At 40.8% G+C, this 23,394-nt stretch overlaps 1 protein-coding gene across 3 annotated transcripts in view; it reads right to left on the reverse strand.

Annotated features, from left to right (window-relative positions):
* The window catches only part of Wwc3 (WWC family member 3), a 109,033-nt gene that overhangs the window by 11,043 nt on the left and 74,596 nt on the right, over window positions 1–23,394 (reverse strand). For 2 of the 3 annotated variants that reach the window (XM_038317240.1, XM_038317239.1), the window contains 9 exons: window positions 15,601–15,843; window positions 10,676–10,765; window positions 9,408–9,970; window positions 4,546–4,666; window positions 3,460–3,534; window positions 2,485–2,571; window positions 1,294–1,486; window positions 761–928; window positions 263–414 (listed from right to left, as the gene is read on the reverse strand). In XM_038317240.1, the coding sequence (XP_038173168.1) occupies window positions 263–414; window positions 761–928; window positions 1,294–1,486; window positions 2,485–2,571; window positions 3,460–3,534; window positions 4,546–4,666; window positions 9,408–9,970; window positions 10,676–10,765; window positions 15,601–15,843 (1,692 nt within the window). The remainder of the gene's footprint in view (window positions 1–262; window positions 415–760; window positions 929–1,293; window positions 1,487–2,484; window positions 2,572–3,459; window positions 3,535–4,545; window positions 4,667–9,407; window positions 9,971–10,675; window positions 10,766–15,600; window positions 15,844–23,394) is intronic. The other variant, XM_038317241.1, reaches the window with a different exon arrangement.

Here is a 23,394-nt window from a genome sequence, read left to right on the forward strand (position 1 = left end):
TTCTCCAATTCAGATCACCAGGGAATTCCCCACCAGAATCTGGCTCCTGAACAATGGTATGGTAGCACCAAACAGAACATTCTAGAGAGGCAAAGAGGAGAAACACGACTTGCATCTAGATACACTCCCCTGAGAGCCATGTTGACTGGCACTGGGAAGACTAGCCTGTCTGCAAGAACTTCATTTCACCTCCCTAAGTTACTGCACAGAGAAGAGTTCTGCCTTACTGTGGCCTTAGAAGGGCAGGGGACTATTCACTCACCTCTCAGATATAGCCTCTCCCTGCTCTTCCTTGCGCTCCATCTCCAGGATCTCCTCCTCAGTATATTCCAGCTTTACACGCTCCTCTGCAAGCTCTTTCTCCACAGCTCGTAGTTGTGCTGTGGTTCTGGCCAGCAGCACTGTCACTGCATCCTGAAGGAGGAAAGGATGCTTCAGAGAACCAGATAACCTCTTGGCCACACAGGAGAACAAACATCACCACTCACAGCAACACAGTTTGCCCTGTGCCTATAGCTCTACGTCCACAAATTAGTACAAATCATAAACATGTTTGCATTAAAAATTTGTTTTCAGAAAGTGGCCTTGTGTATGACCATGTTCCCATCTGATTCCTTCCCTTGAAATTCCTTCAATGATAAGACATGCTGACTTTTAGTCTATAAGGAAACTTCTTAGATATGAATACCTGGAGCAAAGCCAGTCTCAAAGTCAAGAAAACAGTCATAATTGACTGGCTCCTTGAGCCAGGGTCATGTACCGTCTTTCCGGAGCTTGCCTGCGTGGTGTCCCGTGTGGTACTCTCCATAACTCGCACAGGTTCTTTTGGCCTAGGAGGCTCAGGGCTGGCAAAGACCTGTACAGGATACCAGCGCAGCTGCATGTCGCTTGAATTGTCACAGTCGGCCAAGTTTATCTGAGCAATGCCCTGCATGGGTGTTAAAAAATAAAATCCAGAACCAGTCTCTTATGATGTTATTTCATAACTGTGGTACCTTAATATAGAAAATTTGACTGCCAGAACCCACACAGTAGGAGAATGAAAATGTTCCTCTGACCCCCACATGTGCTCTGTACCATGTATGTCCTCACTCCTACCTATCTCACCCCCATACAATGTATACACAAAACATAAATGAGGAAGCATAAAAAGAAATGACAGATGAAATTAGGAACAAAGAAGTGATGGAGGGAGAAAGAAAAGAAGAAGTCATAAAACAGAGAAAAAGGGAAAGGAAAAGAGGGGAAGAAGAGCACCATAAAAGCCAGCAGAAGCTTTGCTGCTATACGTACCAGCAATTCTTCCTGTAGCTGAGGATTCACTGAACACACGTATAGCTGCAGTGATTTCAGTGTCAACATGCTGGAATGCACAGGGATTCTGAACACTTCATTAAACACCAGTGGAGCTTGGAATTCCAGAGACTTGGAACAGTAGGTGTTGGGAGTGCCAGAGTCGAGTGGGGGCAAGTAGACGCGGATGTGGCTGGGAATAGAGGGGCGGAAACATGTTGGTAGGCAGCACGGACTAACATGCCCACTTATTGGTATGACACCAGTGGTGTGGTTTCCAACATCCATGTCCAATGGAGCTAATACATCTCTGTAGCTTGGATGAAAAATGCCTTACTGGCCAAGATAAGACTGGGGGCTGTGAGGTTCTGCTGGACACTCTGCTTCAGCAGGAGCTCTTCTGCTCTTTCCTCACAGCTCTAGCATTCACAGACATAGAGCCTGTTTCCTGAGCTTTCTACCCACAGCCTGGAACTTGACACATAGTTGAGAGGGCTGAAGTATTTGTGACCACTGCTGTGTGTATCACCAAGTGAACTGAATCCCAATGTGGATCCCCACATTTACAAAGCTAGTTCACAAGGAATGGATGGGGATGAATACCTTAGGTTTGAATGGCCCATTATTGGCAGCCCGCACCTTAGTGAGACCCTCCACAAATACCCACCTAGGGACAGAGAGCACAGAGAAGCAGAAATTCTACACTGAGACCAAGGTCACCAGCAGACTGCCAAATGGTCCTAATTCCCATTTCTTGTTACTCTCCTTAGCCAAGGATTCCCCAAATCTTGTCTCAGGCCTATTGATACAGATCATGGGATCACAGAGTGGAATGGGTTTGCACCTTCACCACTCAGCCCTTTGAGAACATGGTATTCTTCAATATTACTAGTGGCAGCAACACTACACCAAATGCCTCAACTAATGAACTATGCTCATATATATATATATATACACACACACACACACACACACACACACACACACACACACACACACACACACATATTCCTTTGTACTTTACAGAGATGTTTTCCTACTGTTTTACTGAAAGTCAGGCTCCCAAACTGCTTTCCTCTCCCCAGTCTGCCAAGCAGACTAGGCAAAGAGTTATTTCAATGCAGAGGAATGCCAGAGGAAGGTGATCACTGGCAATACATGGCCTCCAAGTCTCCAATACCAGGAACTTACATTTTGCAGTCTTCCTTCATCACCGGCCCAGCAAGGTTCCTCAGTTGCAGCACATGAACAAGGAGATATTCATTTGTACTGTCATGCCTAGAAAATAAAGCTCATGTTCATGGACTACAAATTCCCCATGGAGGAAATGACCCTGTGATTCAACTGCAACAGTGGCCACAGACAGAGGGACACGTTACCCTATCCTATCCCCAAGGGACATTGATGATATCTGGAAGCATTTATTATTATCAAAAGTGCAAAGGGAGTGTCAAGTGGATGAATGTCAAGGACATAATTGAATACCCTACAGTGTACAAGATGGGAAACCATAGCAAATAATGGCCCAATTCTAAATGTCAACAGTTTTAGCACTAAAACCTGGAACACAATAACAAGAATGGGCAATCCAAAACTACAGAAACCTGAACATCCTTCTTTGCCAGCATAAAAATCATGGCACCTGCTTTTACCAAAACTGTAAATTAGGGCCATTGTTACAGACCAATGGATGACCTACCTATTCTGGGGATAAGGGAAAGACCCTGATATCTGTACTTCTAACAACACACTGTCAACTTTTAGCATAAATGTGGAAAATATACCTCCAAGATCTTGAGTTTGATGAAACTTTGAGCATCCCACCTTTCTGACTTCCAACTCTTCAGTTAACAGCCCTCAGCTGTGGTATCAGTGATGAAAGAGCAACTCAGCCACTTTTCTCTGTCCCTCCTTCATTCTACCCTTGTCAACTTATCTGAGACTAAAGTAAGACTTGACCTAACAAGAATGGGGACGCAACATCTGGGTCATGGGGTCCCTCCACCCCCTTCACCTGGCCATGTAAATGAGAACCACAATGAAGCAGGTCCCCATTTATAGGGCATCTTTAAGGCTAAAAGGTGACTGGGAATATCAAAGGTGACTGAAGACCCCAAAAGTGGGCCCTGTACCACAGGGCATCTTGAAGTTGGCTTCTATACTCACAGAAATCCCACATAGATCTGAGGCTCATTGTTTCCATTTGTGTCTCCCAAAGCAGTCTCTTCAGAATCTTCATTTCTGAACATAATGGTAAATTCATCAGGTTTATTCCAAAAGGACTGAGCATTATAGATATGTATACTTTCTCTCATGTTCAGGGTGTCCTTTACTGAGAAAAGCTTTATCAAACTGTGATTCAAGTACATCTGTTCATTAAGGGGCTCAAAGGGCATGGCTGGTACTCCAGGGTCCATCATGTATTATCTCACGGGTACCTGCCCACAAACTTCTTTCTTTCTCCCTTGGTTTAAGAAAAGGAATTATTTATTTTTATTTTATGTAATAAGTATTTTCCTGAGCATAAATATATGCACTATAGACATATAGGGGCCATGAAGGCCAGAAGAGGGCATTGGAACCCTGGAAATGAAATAAGAGATGGTTGTGAGCTGCCACGTGGGTACTGGGAACTGAACTCAGATCCTCCATAAGAGTGTCAATTGCTCTTAACCACTGAGCCATCTCCCCAGCTTACCTCTCTGTTTTTAGACAGGGTCTTGCTATCTTGAGCCAGGTTGGCCCAGAACTCACTAGCCCAAGGTTGCCTCAAAATTGTGGCAATTTTTCCTATCTCAGCCTCTATAATGCTGAAATTATAGGTATGACCTGCAACAACAGGTGTCTTGTCTCGTACTTGTATTTTTCTTTTCTTTTCTTTTCTTTTGTTTCCACCATAGGGGGCTCCCTATTGCTGAAGAACTAAAGGGGGAAGAAAGGAAGGAACTTCATTGCTAGGAATGAAGGTCCCTTGCATGTAATGTACATACTTGCTCTTTTTCAGCTTTACTGGCCAGGACCAGGGAAAAAACCCATTCAAGAACAACACAATAAAAACCAGCCTCCAAATGGTACAAAAGCCAGAGGCATTTCCCCCACAGGGTCTAAGGCCCAACCTCCCAAAGACTAAAGAAGGCAGAAACATGTGCATTGTACTGTAAACAAAGTTCCATATAGATCCTTTGTGTGCATACCAGTAATGTTCTGGTAAGTGTGCTTAAAGATGAGGAAACAAGGTGGTCGTCTCCTAACCTTTTAGTTAAAGGTTCAAACACCCCACTGTCACTGGCAAGAGAGTAATCTGACAGGCATGCAGAAACACGGCGTGCTCTCCTCTCCAACCTCTTGGCACTATCTTCCCGGAGAGTCACTGCTGCAAACAAGGGACACACCTGGGTCAGGAGGTAATAGACAGTATAGGAGGCCAGGAGAACATCTATGGTAGAGTACTGAAAAGTCAATAAGTGCTTCAGAGACAAGCCATGGCATGTGCATGCAGATAGACACTGTGCATGATTGTAATATTCAAAACAAAAACCAAAACCAAAGCAACAAACTTCCTGCTTTTTTGAAGGCAGAGACTAACTATGAAATTCTGGCTCTTTAAACTTGAGATATTTTTTATTCTCCTGCATGCTGGGATTATAGTATACACCATTACAGCTGGCACTGGCATCTTCTTTAAGAAGTTTCTTAACTGTCTAGAAATAGATGTGGACTTTTACATCTTGTATTTTCCCTTTGATGATGATCACATAGGACATAAAGTGACAGAAATGGGAATTCCCTAAAAGAGTCTTGGAGGGAAAGGCTAAAAGGAGGGGATAGAGGTAGCAGAGGTTTGGAGGAGATGTAGAGAAAGAGAATCACAAAACACACTTTGTTCAAATATATCATAATGGCATATAATATATTATGTGCTGATTGATTAAAAAGTAACAATATTCAAAAAAGAACAAAGACTCACAAGAACAGCAGTTACAGTGAGTTGTTATTTTTCACTTTCCTTCTTTATGCTCTTTGGTATTTTCCATAATAAACCTATTTGATATTGCTTTTATGGTCACCTTTTAAAACTTATCTAAATATATCCTAACAGAATTCAATGATCTTCTAAACAAAGACACCAACTCAACTCATCCTTTGAAAACACTGTCTTGGAGACCTGTGACTTGCATAGGGACCGACATATCTCTGTTGATCTCACGGTGGCAGCCTCCTGAGCCACCCTGGGCCACACTTGCTTCTGGAAGAGCTTTCCTAGGCAGCCTCCTGAGCCACCCTGGGCCACACTTGCTTCTGGAAGAGCTTTCCTAGGTCAGAATGCTACCACTCCTGAGTATTTGATTTTTATCTTTCATATCTACTTTTAAGAGCCAAACATAATCACTGACATTTTCTTACATATTTTACCCTTTTCTTTCACTTCAGTGGGTTTCCAAAACAAAAAACAAAAAAACACGATACAAACACACTCAACCTTTTTAATGTTACATGTGGTTATATATTGTTAAAATAAAGAATACATATGATGTCCCAAGTTAAGCACTGCTATTCTGCCACTTGCTAATAATATAATAGAGGTATCTCAGTTGTCTCCTTGCTTTTCATTGGCTAACCAAGTTCCATAAGCTAAAAACGACACTCTAAACTGAAGGAAAGAATGAGTCCAGTGACAACCCAGCTCTTTTTAACCAAATTATTAGCACACCAACTAAACCCAAACACATTAAACAGATAACTGGAAACAAAAACTGGCCTTTCATTTGTTTGGAACACCAACCATGAGGGTAAGCTGCTTCTACTATGATCAGCCAAGGACAGAAGCAGGCTCTATCTTGAAGTAGCTGACGGCATAAAATTATCAAACTGTAACCAGAACTCCGAAGTCCTGGTCTTGTCTTCATCCCAGTCCCATGAAATGATCCTAGCCCTGCGTGCATGTGGAACCTTCTGGTATCTGAGACTCTACACAGCAGATCTCTATAAGTAAAGTCAATACCTGTTTCCACTCGCTTCTCTGACACCCACCAGGGATGCTTCCTCCATCCACCTTGAAATCCCTTCGAAGAAACAGCGCTAGGTAACAATCCTCTCACTTTCATAGTTCTACTCCATAGTACAACGCTAAGCAAAATAGTTCTCGCCTCATTATAATGACAGTCCGTTCAGAGAGGATGGAGACTAAATGCTCAAAGTCACTGAATTCACAGAGCAATAGAGAGTAACTTCACTGGGTGCCCTGAGTGAAAAAAGACACAGCAACTTCCACACTACATACTCACAACTCTAGGATTTTAATACAGACTTGGGAAACAGCACCAATGAAACAGGAACTAGAAAGAAGTCTTCTACCCACTCATTTGGAAACAAAAACAAAAAAACCATACAAAAAACATGCTGCTCTGCTCTCTCCTCATTAAAAATAGACAGACACTAAAACCAAGGAACATAAACACTGCTTCACAGAAAGGGAAAAAACTAAAAGTCACGTCATAGCCAAAGCTATTATTAAATATTCATTATTAAAATAATGAATGCTATTAAATTCTGGAGAAAAAATACATGTAGAAAATAAATATTGAAATCTTTTAGAAAAGTTCTTACATGATTATTATGAATAATAATAGTGAAATAATAATGATAATGATAGTCAATAAGCTACCACCCCCAGCCATTCTAAGCATGATGTTCCTGCAAAAGTTGTGCCCGCAGCCTGAGCAACAAAGAGGGACAAGGAGAAATACCAAGGCCACTTACAGTAAACGTTTCTGTGGAGCAGCATGAGAAGAGATAAAAAAAAAATCAGAGTGAAAACTATAAGATTCCAGCTAGTAATTTTAAACAGGGCATGTATAATAAAATAATAATAAAATAAACTGAGCAAACTCAAAAGAATTTTGTGGATATTGTTAGCATATTCTAACCAGTAGGTAAAAACAGGAAAGTATTTCAAAATCAGGATGCATTTAACTTTAAAAATCCAGGAAAGACAAACTGTAGCAAAAATGTAAAAAATGTTCCAAATTACAGCCTACTCTTCTGTAGTGCCACCTGCCCATCTGACTGCCTTAAGGCATAAGGGGAAATCACTGCCTTCTAGCTTGGGCAATTTAGATTTTTATCTTAGTAAAATTTTATCTTACTAAAACTTGCCTGAAGCCAAACTTAGATTTTACACAGCAAGGCTGAAAATTGAAGGGGAAAGCATTATCCTAAGCATCACCAGATGATAGAATGAGGGGAATCTGATAAGCATGCTTGAATGCTCTGACAACTCTAGAATGCAGAGTTGCCAAATCACACAGGAAGGCAAGGAGTTTCCATGTGTTTAGGCTTGACATCAGTTTACCTGCTCTGGATCCTGGGAGCATCTAGCAGGACCCAGGAACTGATTCTGTCAATTATTTCAAATTCCTAAGGACACAAGTTAATGACAGTGTCATCCAAGAATCTACCACCAGGTGGCAGTCTCTAAATGTAGATGAAGAAAACCCTCCCAGTCTAAATTGTGAACTAAAAAAAAAAATCAAGATTAATTCAGCTTAGGAATTAATTCATCTCTTCCCCTTCCAAACCAGTCTTTCCCCTGACCCAGAGAGCCCTCATGCAGACTTTCTTCACAACCAAATATTCTTGAAATTCATCATTTAAAGAGCACTTAGAAGGGGGAAGAGTAGAAGAAAGATGTAGAATTCTATCATAATTTCATTTCTGTTGAAAGGAATAAGTATAGAGTGATAACCCTATAACTGTAAAGAATGAAGGGAATAAAGGTTACCTGAATGTGTTAGTTACAAAAGCAATGTATCCAGGGGCAAATGTTTGCAAATGTAGGGTAAGGTACCAAAATAATAAAGAACTTAAAGGCCAAGAGGCAACCCATAACATAATGATATCCAGATAAACACACAAATGCTAGCAGACTCCTATATAAGGTAAAGATCAATGGATATTTCTATCAATCTATCAGTTCATCTATCTCTTAGATAACAAAACTGTGGCAAATGGAAGAAACCATAAAGGTCACCTTGTTTAAGGGCAAGAAATGTGGGACAATTCAAGGAAGGTCACAGAACTAGAAATCAACATGACAGGGAACAGAAACTTGGTCTTCAGACTGCTTGTTTGAAGCTGTTTCTACATTACTTCTGTATTCCAGTTTTATTTGTGACCTTAATGTTGGATAGACAGCCAACAGAAAATGTCTCAGGATTCTCAGCCTCCACACTACTGACATCTTGGGCTAAACCATTTTTGTTGTTGTGGGGTTTGTACTACGTATTATAGGAGGTTTAGTAACCTCCCTAGCCTCAATCCACTACATACCAAAAGTAAGCCCTCGGCTCAGTTGGGAGGACTAGTGTTTCTCCAGACTTTGCCAAATTTCCCTTAGGGCAGGGAGGAACGACCCACCATGCAATTAAATTATCTATTGCTAGCCTAAATTGAATGTCTAGAATATTTTTGCTCTGCAAATGAAAGCTGACTACATGGGCTGAACCTCAGGTACAGGAAACCTTGTTCTCGGGGTTACATTACAATTGTCAATAGTTTCTCAAACATCATTGCCATATCTATAAGGAGTTGAACTAACACAACTGAGTAGATAAAGAGTCCTGCTATATAGTCTGGTGGTCCTCCATCTGGAGAACAACAGAGAAATGATTGTTTCTCTGGAACGGCTTCTGAAATGGCACAATCAGAATTAGTTCCACATTTCATAGAAATAAACTTAGAAACAAGGTCATGTGGCAAAAGAAAAGTCAAAGTGACAGAAGACGTAGATATTTCTACTAGGATGCAATCAGATGCAAGTTTACATGCTGGTCTGAGGAGAGCATACACAGAAAGTTCCATCTTAACACAAGCCCTGCTGAGTGCACTGAGGTTATTTGTCTTTGAATATGAATGCCTATGAATAAGACTATGTAGATCTTAAAGTTACTTTTCAATAATTAAGTACATTCTATAAATGAGCTGACTACAACTGCATCAAGCTCAATCTTTCCTGACACAGACAGGAAAGATTAATGAAAATCTGGGATCTTTTTAGCCCAATCAATATAGCAAAATAATAGCTCACCAGCAACTCGAAAGTCATTACCACTTACTTCCACTAGTGGGAGCCACAAGTTGAGGTCCCCGCTCACGGGGTCCTTCCCCATCCACAGGGATTGCATGTGGCTGAAGTGTCGCAGTTCCCTGCAAATCTTCATCTCCTAGAGTGGAGGCCTGTGACCGCAGTCTGTCCAGTGTTCCCAGGCCTGGCACCTCAAAGTTCTCAGTCATCTGTGCCAGAGGGGAGTCTCTCGAAGCTGGGAGGAAAGGTGTGTCTAAGGGAGAGCTGGGGGGTGACAGAGAGGACAAGGAGGAGCGAGAGGACAGTGAGGCCAGAGACTGCGGTGTATCCAGGGACCTCCTCTGCTTGTGGAAGCCCAAGTGACTCTGTGGGTCTGTGAAGGTGACATCACGCCCCAGGGAATCAAAGGGGATCAGATCAAAGCGCAGAAGCTGGCCACACTCAGCATCAGCCTTCTCATACTGTGGGAGGCCGTAGATGTCCGTGAAGCTGATGGAGCTGAGGGAGCCACGACTGGAGGCCAGAGAACCCCTGCTGGAGGCCAGGGACCCACGGCTGCTCCCAGAGGACACAGTCAGGGTGCTGGCAGATAGGCTGAAATGAAAGAGCCATGGTCTCAGAAAAACACATGCTGCTCCCACTACCCACCACATGGTACCTGGGCTGTAGCCTCAAGGAAGAACAGAACCAACAGGAATACAGTTCTAAGCTTGAGAGAAACTGAGTGGAGTTTGTTTCTTATCTCTTTTGAATGAAACTCAGTACACAATAGTAGACTCCTTCCTGAGTTGGAGGAGTAACTGATAATGTCATTTATACAAAGTCCTTCACATGCTGCTTCATAATACAGTAAGGGTTTGACAAGGGAGATGCCATTATGCATCCATTTAAAAAAAGCCCCACAACAAAAATATGCATAGATGAATGCTTTTGAAGTTGCTAAATAAATTATACAGTCCTTTAATACACTTGAATTCATAACTGAAGTCTATATCATCCTGCCTCAGCCTTCCACATGATAGAATTATAGGCATGTGCAAACATACTAGGGTCAGACTTACTTATACTGAAACCAAATTTGGTTCTCCTCATTTTATCTGAGTTGTATGTTAGCAAAGTTATGTACAAAAAACCCCCCTACTTTTCTACTCTGTTAAATCCCTCTTCAGGTTCCAATTACTACCAGCAGAAAAGCAAAGCTAAAAGAAACTATAAAGTTCATGCATATGCCACTGTAATATAATACATGTCTCTATAATATAATAATTAGGCATTCATTTCCCTTCAAAAGTAGCTTACCTCTTTAACTGGGACTGGAGATATGATGTTAAACGTGTAGCTTCTTCCAGCTGCATAAGCAGACAATTTCTTTTTTCTTGAAGTAGAATCCTATAGACATAAAAATAGTTATTTGGTGGGTCTGATAGGAAAGTAGTTCAATGATACATTTGCCCAGCACGCTTATGGACCTGGATTCCATCCTCATCACCATATGGAGAAGAGGTAGAGGCAAAGTAGAGTGGGAAGGAAGGGAAAGAGAGGAATTAGGTAAAAGGGAGAGGAACAGATGCAGGAGAAATTCAACTATAAATGCCCCATAAATAATACAGGTTGGAATGATTAAGTGAATTCTAAAGGCATACAGTATAAATGACAACATAATAAAACATTTTGTCTTACTTGGAAAAATACTTTCCTAAAACTCTATGTTGGGCTAAAATACTGTAGATACTTGATATACACATGGTTAGAGAAAGTGGATGAAGGGGAAAGTAAGTTAGTCTATGGATGGATGAAGAGATGAACTTGTGAACAGGTGAGAGGACAAGGGGGAGAGCAGGTGGATGGACAGGTGAGTGAGTGTGTGAATGGTGGTTAAAGTGAGTGAAAGATGACAGGGTAAATGGGTAGAAGAATAGACAGAATAATGGGACATTACAAGCTTGGCTCAAGTACACAGCATGCATTAATTTGATGGGATTCCTTATAGCAAATTCAACTCCTTCATCCTAGGCCCTCTTAGGCAAAAACCATGCAAAGTTCCATTGATATTATAGTGAAACATGTCCCATAACATTTTACACCAAATCAAACATTTTCATAACTGGAGTCATTCATTACACTACACATTTTAAAGCTGAATAACATACATTAAATCCAATGACTTCAAAGCATGGTCCATAGATCCTAGGGGAATCTATGACAGCCTGTCAGATGTCCTAAAATATCCCTTCTTCACTATATATCTGTGAGCATAAAAGATCTTCATGTGTTCACCACACATAACAGGTCAAATGCTCTAGCAGCTGCCTTCTAGAAAACCAGATGCTTAAAAAGTTTATTACAAAAATGTTAAAGTACTATTATCTCTTTTCTTTACTTCAAAAACATTAACGGCCATAAAATTTTATTTCTAATAAGGCTTTTTTTATCAAATAATAATGTCAAACTAATTTCTAAATCATTAATTACTGACAGGTACAAAACCAGTATGAGCTCTTTGGGAGTCCTTAGTAATTTTAACAATGGATGTAGAGTCTGGATACAACAACTTGAGAAGAGCTACAATATGCTCTTTTTAATGTAATAGTTTTAAGATTCTACTTACCTATAATTTTGAAGGAAATGTCTTATTATTTTTTTAAAGAAAACTTTAGCCCTCTTGGGTTAACTATTTTGACACAATATTTAGAAGTTTTTTATTAGTGCATAAAAAAACAATGCTTTAACACTTGGAATTATGTCACACCTCATTTCCTGTCGGTCATTTGATTCTATCCCATTTAACAGATGAGGAAACACTCATGGAATGAAAGTAACTTGCCTGGGTTATGTAAGTTCAAAGCTTGGTCATCAGCCTGAACCAAAAAGCAGGGCAATTTACCAGACCCCAGTGTTTCTACTTCCTGGTATTCTTATTCAGTTGTTAATATATGACAAGAAAGGGAGGAGGCATGTTTTCATCACAAAATATTTCCCAAAGTTGGGGTCATGCTTAAATTCCTACCTAATGCTTAGCAATGGAAAAGGCACCGAACTTTCATCTGTAGTTTCTTTTCCAGAAAATAGAGAAAAAGTAGAAGAAAGAGAGTTTCAATATGTTCCCTCACTGAACTTTCTAACTGTAACTCTTCATGAATGACCTTGGAGTTGAGACAGGCAAAGATAGGGTCCTGGTCATTTAGGTACCCCAACTTGGCCAGAAGAAGCTATTTGTTCTGCCTCTGCTTTGGGTCTAAACATACAGATTGTGCTACGAGAAAGCTCTTCCCATGTGATCTCACACTTAAATTGGTGGGAAGTGTCCAGCATCCACTTGGCAGAACCTGGTAACAGCTGCAGGAACCCTTTGGGGCATTTGCTCTCATCCCATACTCAGCAGCTGATACAAAGTGCAAAGGAGAGAGACACTTACCACACATGTATGCTCTCCTTTAACCAAGGTCATTTTGTAGCAGATTAGGAAATGCAGTTGTATATAGTCTGCTCATATTGATGGCGCTTGATGCAGAACTGACTACCCAAGCTGGCCTCACAAGAGACCACGTGCTAGAAGAAAACTAGTCCAGCTTTGTTTTCTCATCTTTTGGTCCCAATCATTGGAGCTAACTTTGTCCCCAGAGAGTTCTGTAGATGTGTACCCTGTGCCCACAGCACTGGCAAGTATTGAACTTCACATGGGAAGGAAAGCCATAGTCAAGGGTGTGCAGGTAGAGGTTCTGAGGAGGCAGGCTCTATTTGTAGTTCAAATCCACCCTGCTGAACTGAGACCAACAAGAACTCTAGGCACTCCTATCCTGTATATATAAAAGAAAACACCAAGCTTGAAGAGAAGCTAATGTTTATCTAAGAAAACACAGAAGCCCAAGAGTACAAAAGAAAAATAAAATCAGTAGTATTGTGCCATTTGAGATTCAGACTCAGTTCTAGGTTTGGAGTGAGATGGTAGGGTAGGCTGTCATCTCAGGCAAATTAAAATTCATTCTAGTCATTACTAGGCTAAGCTGAACTCTCCAAACCCTACCTCTGAGCTCTGAGCTCCAAGTACCTCCAGACCACCACTCATTTAGGCCACCTAAAGATTCACAATGAGCATCCAAATATCAAGATTGTTAGGCAATATGAAGAACAGTCAGAAGTCACAGTGAATGTAGGTGTAGCAGTGCATGCCTTTAAACTCAGCATTCAGAGGCAGGTGGATCTCTATGATTTTAAGATCATCCTGGTGTATATAGGGAATATATATTCTCTCATATATATATATATATATATATATGAGAGAGAGAGAGAGAGACCCCATCTCAAAACAGACAAAAAATAAAATAAAAAGGAAGCCACAATAAAATCATCACTAAATATATCTGCACAGGTCAATTAATTCTGATTACTTAAACTCTATGACTATGTAGACAATTCTCTGAAAGATACAATTTAGGGTCAGGTCAATATACTGTACTGGAGCAAGCCAGTGTATTAACAAAGGGTGGGGGTCCCCAAAGCTCGGCAGATAGCCACAGATAAACCACTGACAGCTGTTAAATGTGGAAAGCAGACCCAGCCTTCATCACACTCCACAATCGCAGGCAGCAAATGGAAACCAGGAGACGTGGCACATGATGAAAGGCTGAACAACTTGGCGTCTGAGAATACAAAGACACAAGCTTCACGTGTCTTGTGCTTAAAAGAGTCTCAAGAGTAACTGAAGAGGGGCACATTCAGAAATGGACTCACAAAAGGCTGCCGACTTCCTACTGCAAAATGAAGAGCTGGCTTCCCTGGCTAGAAATCAAAGTTGGAGATAAAAGTAATAGGGAGACACCCACAATGCTACAGGGAGCAATTTTCCCCCACCCCAGGCAACAGAGGCTCCCTGTTCTAGAGCTGAAACACCACCTGCACCCCCTTGATATACTGCAGTTGCCTCCGATCCTGTAGAGGCATTGCTCTGCAAACACAGGCAGAAGTCCCAAGCACCTGCACCAGAACGGGAACAGTATAAATGTTGCTTGCTCATCTTCCTTCTCTATCGCTGTCCTCCACTATTTCTTTATATTTGTTTCCCCTTTTCTGGAGATAAGAAGTCATTCTGTAGTGCACTATCAAACTCTGAAACTCACTGTGTACCTTAAGCAAGTCTCAAATTCAAGACATTATCCTACCTCTAAGTGCTGGTATTACAGGTGTGAACCATTACACCTGGTTTTCATGTCCCAGTTTTGAGTTGGCGCCAGGATCCTTGGAAAGCATCTGGTACCTCTCATAGCACAGAAGGCACATGATTCTACTTCTCAAATATTCTCTAAGGAAACATACCAGTTATTCACTGTTCTCAGGATAAGTGGTACATCCCTTATCTGGGAGTACCAAATCTGAATGTAGAATCTCAAGCTATTTTGTCACCTAAGTATGATGTAGATTTAGGATTTTGAAGCATTTAGGATTTTAGATTTTCATATTAGAAATTCATAGAAGTGCATCTACAAAAATACCGAAACATTAAATATAAAGAACAAAACCAAACCTCCAGCCCCAAGAGGAGGCATATGCCCATGATCCCAGGACCTAAGTGGTAGAGGCAGAAGGATCGGTAATGCAAGGCTAACCTTATCTACACAGCAAGTTGCAGGCCAACATGGGTACATAAGACCTTGTCTCAAGCAATGAAAGGAAAAAGAAACAAAGGAAGGAAAGGAAGGAAGGAGGAAATGAATGAAGAGAGAAAAGAAGAAAAGAAAGAAGAATGAAGAGAGGAGAGAAAGGATTCTATGGGCTGTAGCTTGATGACTAAAGAGTTAGCTTACAATGCAAAAATAATAAATAAAAATAAAAATAAAATACTCTAGGGCCAGTGAGATAGTTCAGCAGGTAAGAAGGCATCTGCTGCCAAACTTGGAGACCTGTGTTCAATCCCCAGGACCCACATTATAGAAGAACCGACTGCAGCCAGTTGTCCTGGATCTTTACACTGGTACTGTGGCACACACATTCATTCATATACACACATATACAAAATAAATACAAATGTAATAAAAGTTTTTAAATAAAATAAAATATACCAAAATTGGAAACATTTCTGGGGTCAAGTATTTTACACCAGGTCTGTTCAACCTGTTATCAATTAAGAACATCCTCAAATCATATACAAGCCATCCGTTTAGTGTTTCTACTTGGTTCATTTCTACAAATGTTATCCTCTGCCCCCCAAATCCTGGAAAGCCACATACCTTTCCGTGGCGCCCTGTGCAGATGTGGCCCGAGCACGTTGGATCTCCTCCTCCAGGCGCCTCCTTTCTTCTTCCAGTCGGGCCACATCTTCTGCCGACCTCCGCTGCTGAATAATGAGCTGCAGCTCCTGCAGCAGGGCCTCCTTTTCTTTGATGAGCTGCAGCCGGTCCCTGTCAGCCTCAGCCATGCCCGGCCATGACTCGTTAGCCAACTGAGCCAGCTGCTGTTGAATATTGGAGACTCTGAGACAGAGAAGGGCAGGAAGAGATAGGAATGAACGAAGTGAAAACCTTATGTGGACATATTTTCTTCACCATCGCTGACTCCATAAACTCAGTTGATTAAATAAATGGTGACATAATTGCTCTGACCTTCAACTTAATAGCCTTTGGAAATGAGGGGTCATGAACGCACTGCAGAAGCCCCTTTGTAATCTCTCCTCATCTGCGCTGTGAGGTGACAATTATTACATTGTACTTATTTTTTAAAAAATTGAAAATAAGGCTAGCAGCCCTCAACATGGCAACACTCCGTGTTTCCTACATGGTGCCATCCCAGAGAGGAAGGAAGCTGCTCATGTCTCCTTCTCCCACGACCATCAGTATCCAAACTTTCACCCAAGAGATGCCCCTGCCTTTCTGCCCCCTTGTCAGCACTAATAGACACATTGGGAAAACAGCTGGAAGAAAATGCATCCATCAGGAATGTTTCAGAAAAGAACAGCTCTGGGGCCCCAGGCTCCACATCTGTTTCTTCCAGCCCCAGAGTGTGCCCTTGGCCAGGTGGGATTGAAAAGTGCCTTAAGGAGGGGCAAATACTCAACAAAAGCTGAGTTCTTGAACATTTCCCTCGCCCCAAATTTCCAAGTGCTTGCCTGGCAAACAGATTTCATCTCTTGTGCCCTGAAGTGGTGTTGAATTCAGATTAAATAAAATAGACATGGCTCGTGTTTTGAAAACATACTTAAAAGTGTGAGCAGTATGTTTTAGATAAGAGTTCTTTAAGAAAAAAAAACTAGGAATGCCAAACCCAATGTGAACCCAGTGCTGTGGAATATGAAGTTTGGCACTCATGCCTAAAAACGAAATCCAAAAACTTCATTGAGATGACAGAAATCTGCAAGAACATGTAAGTGTCAGGCACCACACAGCCTAAGTCAGTGATTATAAAAGTGGAGCCTCAGGACTGGCGCCTCAGGATCACCTGGGAGCAGTTAGAAAGGCAACCATCAGGCCCAAGTCCAGATCTACTGACTCCTACGCCATGAGGCTCTGGGCTCTTCTGCTCACTCAAGTCGAACAACCAGGACTCTCAGAGCTTCCTCCTCTGCAGCTCTGCCCAGTCTGGAAGGTGCTAACTGACCTTTAGGGAGTTACATCAGGCACCAGCAGGATGTTGTTCTTCACCAAAATGGGGATGGCAGAGACAGGGCGGGAGCATGCATGACACTGCCTACCTCCTGTGCCCAGGGCACATGGCACTAACCGTGTCTGGCTTCTTGCCTGTTGGGTGCAGCCTTCAGAATCTTTCTCAAACCTGAGCTCCACTTACATGTCACTATTGTCTGGAGTTACAACATGCATTAAATAAATTGTGGCCCAGCACTGTGCCAAATTAGGCTCTGTCTGATCTAGATATGTGCACAGCGAATCATGAAGTCTGGAGAATTGGACAGAACTCTGTGTCCAGGTACAGAACCAACCTGAAACTCATGGTCCCAGAAAGAAAAGGGTCTGCAGGCTAAAACCTAAATGTATGCATTTATTCAAGCCCAGTTCTCCAGAAAGGTAAAAAAAATCTACTTGTACATAAGTAGCTTTATTAGATAAGCTGTTTTCTAACTTAAAACTAATATCCTGAAAATGTGCTGGAAAATGAGGTCAAATCATGCCATTGAAAATAATAATGCTAGAGGCAACTAAGCAGGGCTTAAGTATTCATTCACCTATGAATAATTAGTGGAATTAAAAATTTATGGCTGTAATATATTACTGAAGCCCAAGGAAAGCACACTCTGTGAAGGACCATAAATAATCCAGTAGAAAATTAGACATCGTATCCAGTAAAATTTCTAGAACAATCTACTATAAACTAAAACAAAGGTAAAGAATAAATATAAAAGACTTGAAGAATAATGAGAAAATCTGGCTATGTCCTCACAGCAAATTTTTATTTCAGTTTATCTACTTATTAAGAAAACCTATCTAAGCTAAGCTAAAACCAGCCACATATGTCACGCTTATGATACAGACATATTCTCAAAAGCATTCCTTTTGAGTTCTACTATAGAGGGGTTTTTTGGTCCTGTGGTGTGTGTGTGTGTGTGTGTGTGTGTGTGTGTGTGTGTGAGAGAGAGAGAGAGAGAGAGAGAGAGAGAGAGAGTGTGTGTGACTATCTCTGTCTCTCTGTCTCTCTCTCTCTCTCTCTCTCTCTCTGTGTGTGTGTGTGTGTGTGTGTGTGTGTGTGTGTTACTGGAGCCATCTCCTAGACAGCATACATGCTAAGTAATCACTTATCACTAAGGTATATATCACTCCACCCCAACCTGAGCAGTCTGAATTCCCTATGGGTTTAAATATAAAGAGAACAAGAAGACTCCATTGAGACTGGGAGCTCTATGCTAACTGATTTCGACAAGGATTCAAAACTTGGTGAGGGTGGCAAAAGATCCAGTTCTAGATAATTCTATCCATCTTAGAAAAATCTCAAGGGATTCACACTATCTAGAAAAATCAATGAGCAGAAAAGCTTAATTATTGGAGGGAGGAGAAGTACAGGAAAATTTTTCAAAGAGCCTGCTCATCTCAAGCATAATGAAACAGTAGAACAGTCAACGTTAAGCCATGTACTGTAACTTTCCATAACTTACAGAAAATAAAAATGTGCTAGGAAGGGCCAACCTCTCCAGCAGAAGATCCGGATGAGGATGATTTCTTGCAACCCATCTGGTAAAGTTGTTTGGGTCATGCTGAAAACTAGGCAAGCATTTCCATGCTTAAGCACGTTGCTTTGCTAATTTTGACTTCACAACAATGAAGATGCTTGTAAGCTGCTTTTCAAAATACCTCAGAATCTAGAATACTGACATGTTGAAAAAGGCAAGCTCCTTCTTTGTGACCACACTCTGGATATGGACTTCTGAGTTTCCCTCAGCCAGGTCAAGAGAGGCACATCTGTCTGTGGTCTGTCTCTGTCTCTCTCTCTGTCTCTCTCTTTTTTAAAAGATTTATTTATTATGTATACAACATTCTGCCTCCATGTATGCCCGTACGCTAGAGGAGGGCGCCAGATCTCAGTACAGATGGCTGTGAGCCACCATGTGTTTGCTGGGAATTGAACTCAGGACCTATGGAAGAGCAGCCAGTGCTCTTAACCTCTGAGCCATCTCTCCAGCCCAGTCTGTCTCTTTTAGAAGCCAAAAGCACTAGAAGGAAGGATTCCCCCAACAACAGACCACTAGCACAGTTGCCTGGCCTTGCAGTATCAGCCTTATCATGCCTTGTGCTTTGGGCTAAGGTCCTGGAACAAAGCCACAGGCAGGAAGCATCCTCACTGCAGGAGGTTTCCATGAGGAAGCAGATTTCCTGCCTGAGGCAAACACAGATTGCCAGGGTCTGTGCACCTTCTTCTAGATCCATGCTAAATAGCTGAGCTTGAAGGCCCATTCCTTGGGAGGGCCATCATTCCAATTCTGAGCATAATAGGAAAAGTAATTTCCAGAAAAGCTTTTCTTTGAAGTAGCATTTCAATGAAATTCAGTGCTTAAAAAGACCATGATGAAGGTTTCCAGAAAAAGAAAAAAAAAATACTTTTCCAAGTTCATTTTTAAAGAGCATTAAAAGCCACATAAAATTGGGAAGGGATTTTCTTCTTTCTTTTTTTGTACAAATCCACTATACTCTTTATTGATTTTTTCTTTTTCTTTTTGCTAGGTAAAACATCTTATAGCTTACATATAATCTTTCACAAATGCCTTTAAGAACTTTAAAACATATGTTTCCCTATACTGAGAGTGAAGAAATAAAAGCAAAATCTCACTTCAGGTTTCATATTTATTATGTGATTTCTAAGTTCTGTTCCATGAGCAGGTCTAATACAGAAGCAAAATATGAACTATTCAGTCCTGATATCTGACCACGTGTTTTTACTGTCACAGACAAGGCATGTTAAACCATGAATGGAAACCTGTGTTTGGGCTAAAGAAACTACTCAGATCTTTAGAGTTCATGGGGAAATCTTTGTTTCCATTTTCTAGGAATAATGCAATTTAATACTAAAAACGTTTGCAACACATCAAGAATAATCCCAAATTCTACCTAAAATCTTCAATCTGTTGTATATTTTTCCATGCTACTAAAATCCTGTGGCTTTCTGGAATAGCAAACAGAACTTCAGGAAACCTGTTACCCCCATTTGATGGTGACAAGTCATGACAGATCCTACTGCCATGATGCCAACTTAGAAACTGTGTCTTTAGATTTCAATTCCAAGCACATATCTGGCATCTCATACATTTTCACTCAGTTTTTTTCTTGTGAATGTTTACTTTTTATGAAAGAAAGGTCAAAGAAAATCTCAGCTAAGATCTAACTGGAAACATGACAACATCTTTAGCAGGACAAATGAGTATTGACAGATCAGTGTGGATTCCACTAACCTCTACCTGGGAAATTCAGGAAGTCTCCATTTAGAACACATGATACAAGAAGTATCTGTCAATATACTGCTGTCCTACCATGACTCTCAGCTACACTCGTTTAACATTTTCTCCCCTTGAGATGGACATATCTTTAGAGAGACTTTACAAAATGAAAAGTAGCAAGTCTTCAAATGAAAAAGATGGAGTTATGATGGCAAACATGCTTTCATTTACTTGTCAAAGCCCATATACAAAGCTATTTGAGAAAAGAACGGGTAAATACAAGTGACTAATCAAATTCAACTGGAATCATACTACCACTGAATCCTGACAACCGATGAACACCAGAAACAATTCTGATAGCAACACCAAAGACACAGGAACTGGATGCACCACATGTTTTGTTCCTATCTGTGCTGAATGTTTCCATGGAAATGACTACAAATTATGCACAGTTCTGGACCAAGAGCTCTTAAGTTAAAAATACGGAGCCATCTGCGTCATCAGGATTGCTTCAAGACTTGTTCTTCCAATTTCAAAAAAATTTCAAAACTTTTAAGCTAGTCATGTGAAAATATTCCTCTCATAATGTCTGTCATGGGAATCCAAAGAGTCATTACAGGAGAGAAAGGTAAAAGCAGCCCTCTTGGGACATTTCAACCCAGAGGTGAAATACCAAAGAGGTTATTCTTGACAGTGGTAGTTTAGTCAGGTAATTCTCCAGAATTCTCACATTACCACCTGGAATTATACATTCTACTCCTAGGGACTTCCTCTAACTCTGAGCACACACAAAACCCTTCATTGTCCAGAACTTTGCATTTTTGATAATATTGTATTTATTTAAAACAACAATTCTAGACACTTAAGAAAAAACTTCAAAATGTATAAAAGCATCACCTTCTCCCCTTTTAAGAATTGGCAAAACACAAGTGATTCTACAGTGGATGTGTATAATGGTTACTTTGTATGTGTGAACTTGATTAACCTAAGGGACACACAGATAGGTGGCAAAACATGATGCCTGACAGTATCTAGGCAAGAATTTCTGGAAATTACTAGTATGACTCAGAAGACTAAGTAAAAAAACTTGCTTTTTAATCATCTTAGCAAGCATCATTCAGTGGATTAAAATAAAGTATTGGATTTACTGACACAACAAAAACCAAAAAACCCGACCACAACTGTGGTGGTTTAAACAACACTACTATTTGACTACAGCTTCACAGGTCAGCAGAGCCATGTTCCTTCTAGAACATCTAGGAAAGAATACATCTTGCTGCCTCTTCCAGTTTGTAGTTGGCCTCTACTAACACCCTGAAGGGAAACCTTAGCCAATCACCTTGTTTGTGGGGTGTGTTCCCCTGAGGCTAAGATTTACTTATAAAACTTGTAAAACTTGCGGGTGTGCCGGCCGCCTTCTCTGTTTTCCTGTGCTTTGCTGGAACTCTGGCTTTGTAAGTTTTCTCCTTTTCCTCCCTTTATTAAAGCTGAATATTTTATTTTAAGCTAGCCTGGTTAATTCTGTTTGTCGTTCGTTTATGCCGCTTCAACACCCACCATGCCTTCTCTCACTCTGACCTTCCAGAGTCTTTCTCACAAGGATCCTGCGTTGGAAGTGGGCATCCTAGGATCATTTAAGAACATCTCTCCCCATCTTGGGATGCTTAAACTCATCATACCTGCAGAGTGCTGTTTGTCTTTCATTTCTGAGAAGCCTCTAATATGCTGCTAAGGTAGAAATGTTGGGGCCTGAACTCTTCTAAATAGTTACAGTAAACATATTATCAGGGTTCTAGCAACTGTGAAAGAATACTTTGATGCGAAAGTAATGGTTAAATGCAGTGTTTACTGACCGAATCATCTTAAATCCTCAACTATTTGCCCAAATGTATTACTTCAACATCTAAAAGGTGACTTGGTATGTACTGACAACACTTCTAGAACAAAGAAATCACTTGCTATGTTTGGTAAATGTCACAACAACACATAACAATTATGGTCGTAAGTGTAGCAATAATCTATTTTCTGTGTTTAACACAGCACAGCAAATTCCAGCACCCACACTTGGCAGTCCAACTTTGAAACAGGCACGAAGGAGCAGAGGCCTGGCCTGGTCAGAAGAAACAATTGCCCCCACAAGCACCCAAAGCTATCATGAAAGAATGCATGAAAAATGAAGCATATGACCAGGGAGGTAAGCAGCACTGGCCAATGAACTTGAGAAATTCAATGCCAACCACATCTCTACCCTGAAAAGTCCTGGGAGAGCTGGTGAGATGCTTCTCAGTAAAGAGAAGTAGGTTTTGGTTTAGGCTACTGCTACAGCAGGAAATCAGATGGTTTGCTTCTCTATTAATGTTACTGTTTCTTAAAGGTGATTTTCAAGATCTCAATGAACATTGGCCCAAGTGTCAAGCTACTAAGTCCCTCACTTTGCCTGGTATTCTGCTCTCCCCACTGAAGATATTAAGACAATATGTAATCCATAACTACACAGTGTGTTTCAAAGCTATTCTTCAGTCTCTTCAGAAAGTTGATAGAAGAAGATCACAAGTTCAATGCCTGCTTGGGTTAACATGAGTTCAAGGTCAGCCAAGGAACCTTAGCGAAAAAAATGTATGAAATACAAAATAAAAAAGCAGCTGAGATATAGCTCAGTGCAAGACTACATCCTTAACATATGTGATGCTCTGGTTTTATTATCAGCACTGCATATAAAAGTAAAATAAAAATTAAATGTTTCATGGCTTTTTGAAATATATTTTAAAATTATTTGGTTTTCAGACTCTTTCTATAAGGTATAATAGAGAAACTGTCTTGAAATAGAGGTGGTGTAAACCATGCAAATATTGAAAATGGAGAATCTAAGCACCTGAGGAGAAATAAAGACACTAAAATTACAGAGGCAAAAATACTGTGCTGTGCAAGGATATGGTCAATGTTCAGTGGTGAAGACTGGAGGGAGGGATGGAGTGAGGAAAGACAAACCCAAGGCACAAACCCTGATAAATATAAAGTTCGCAGAAGGCAGGTAAGATACAATATAGGTCAACATAAATGATGTCACTTGTCTCCAACAAATGAACTCTAATAGATACTGCTATCACTTTCTGACATATCAATACCAAATTGGTTTTGATGGTAAGATGAA

This window comes from Arvicola amphibius, chromosome X, assembly GCF_903992535.2.
Source record: "Arvicola amphibius chromosome X, mArvAmp1.2, whole genome shotgun sequence".
Taxonomy (NCBI): Eukaryota; Metazoa; Chordata; class Mammalia; order Rodentia; family Cricetidae; genus Arvicola; species Arvicola amphibius.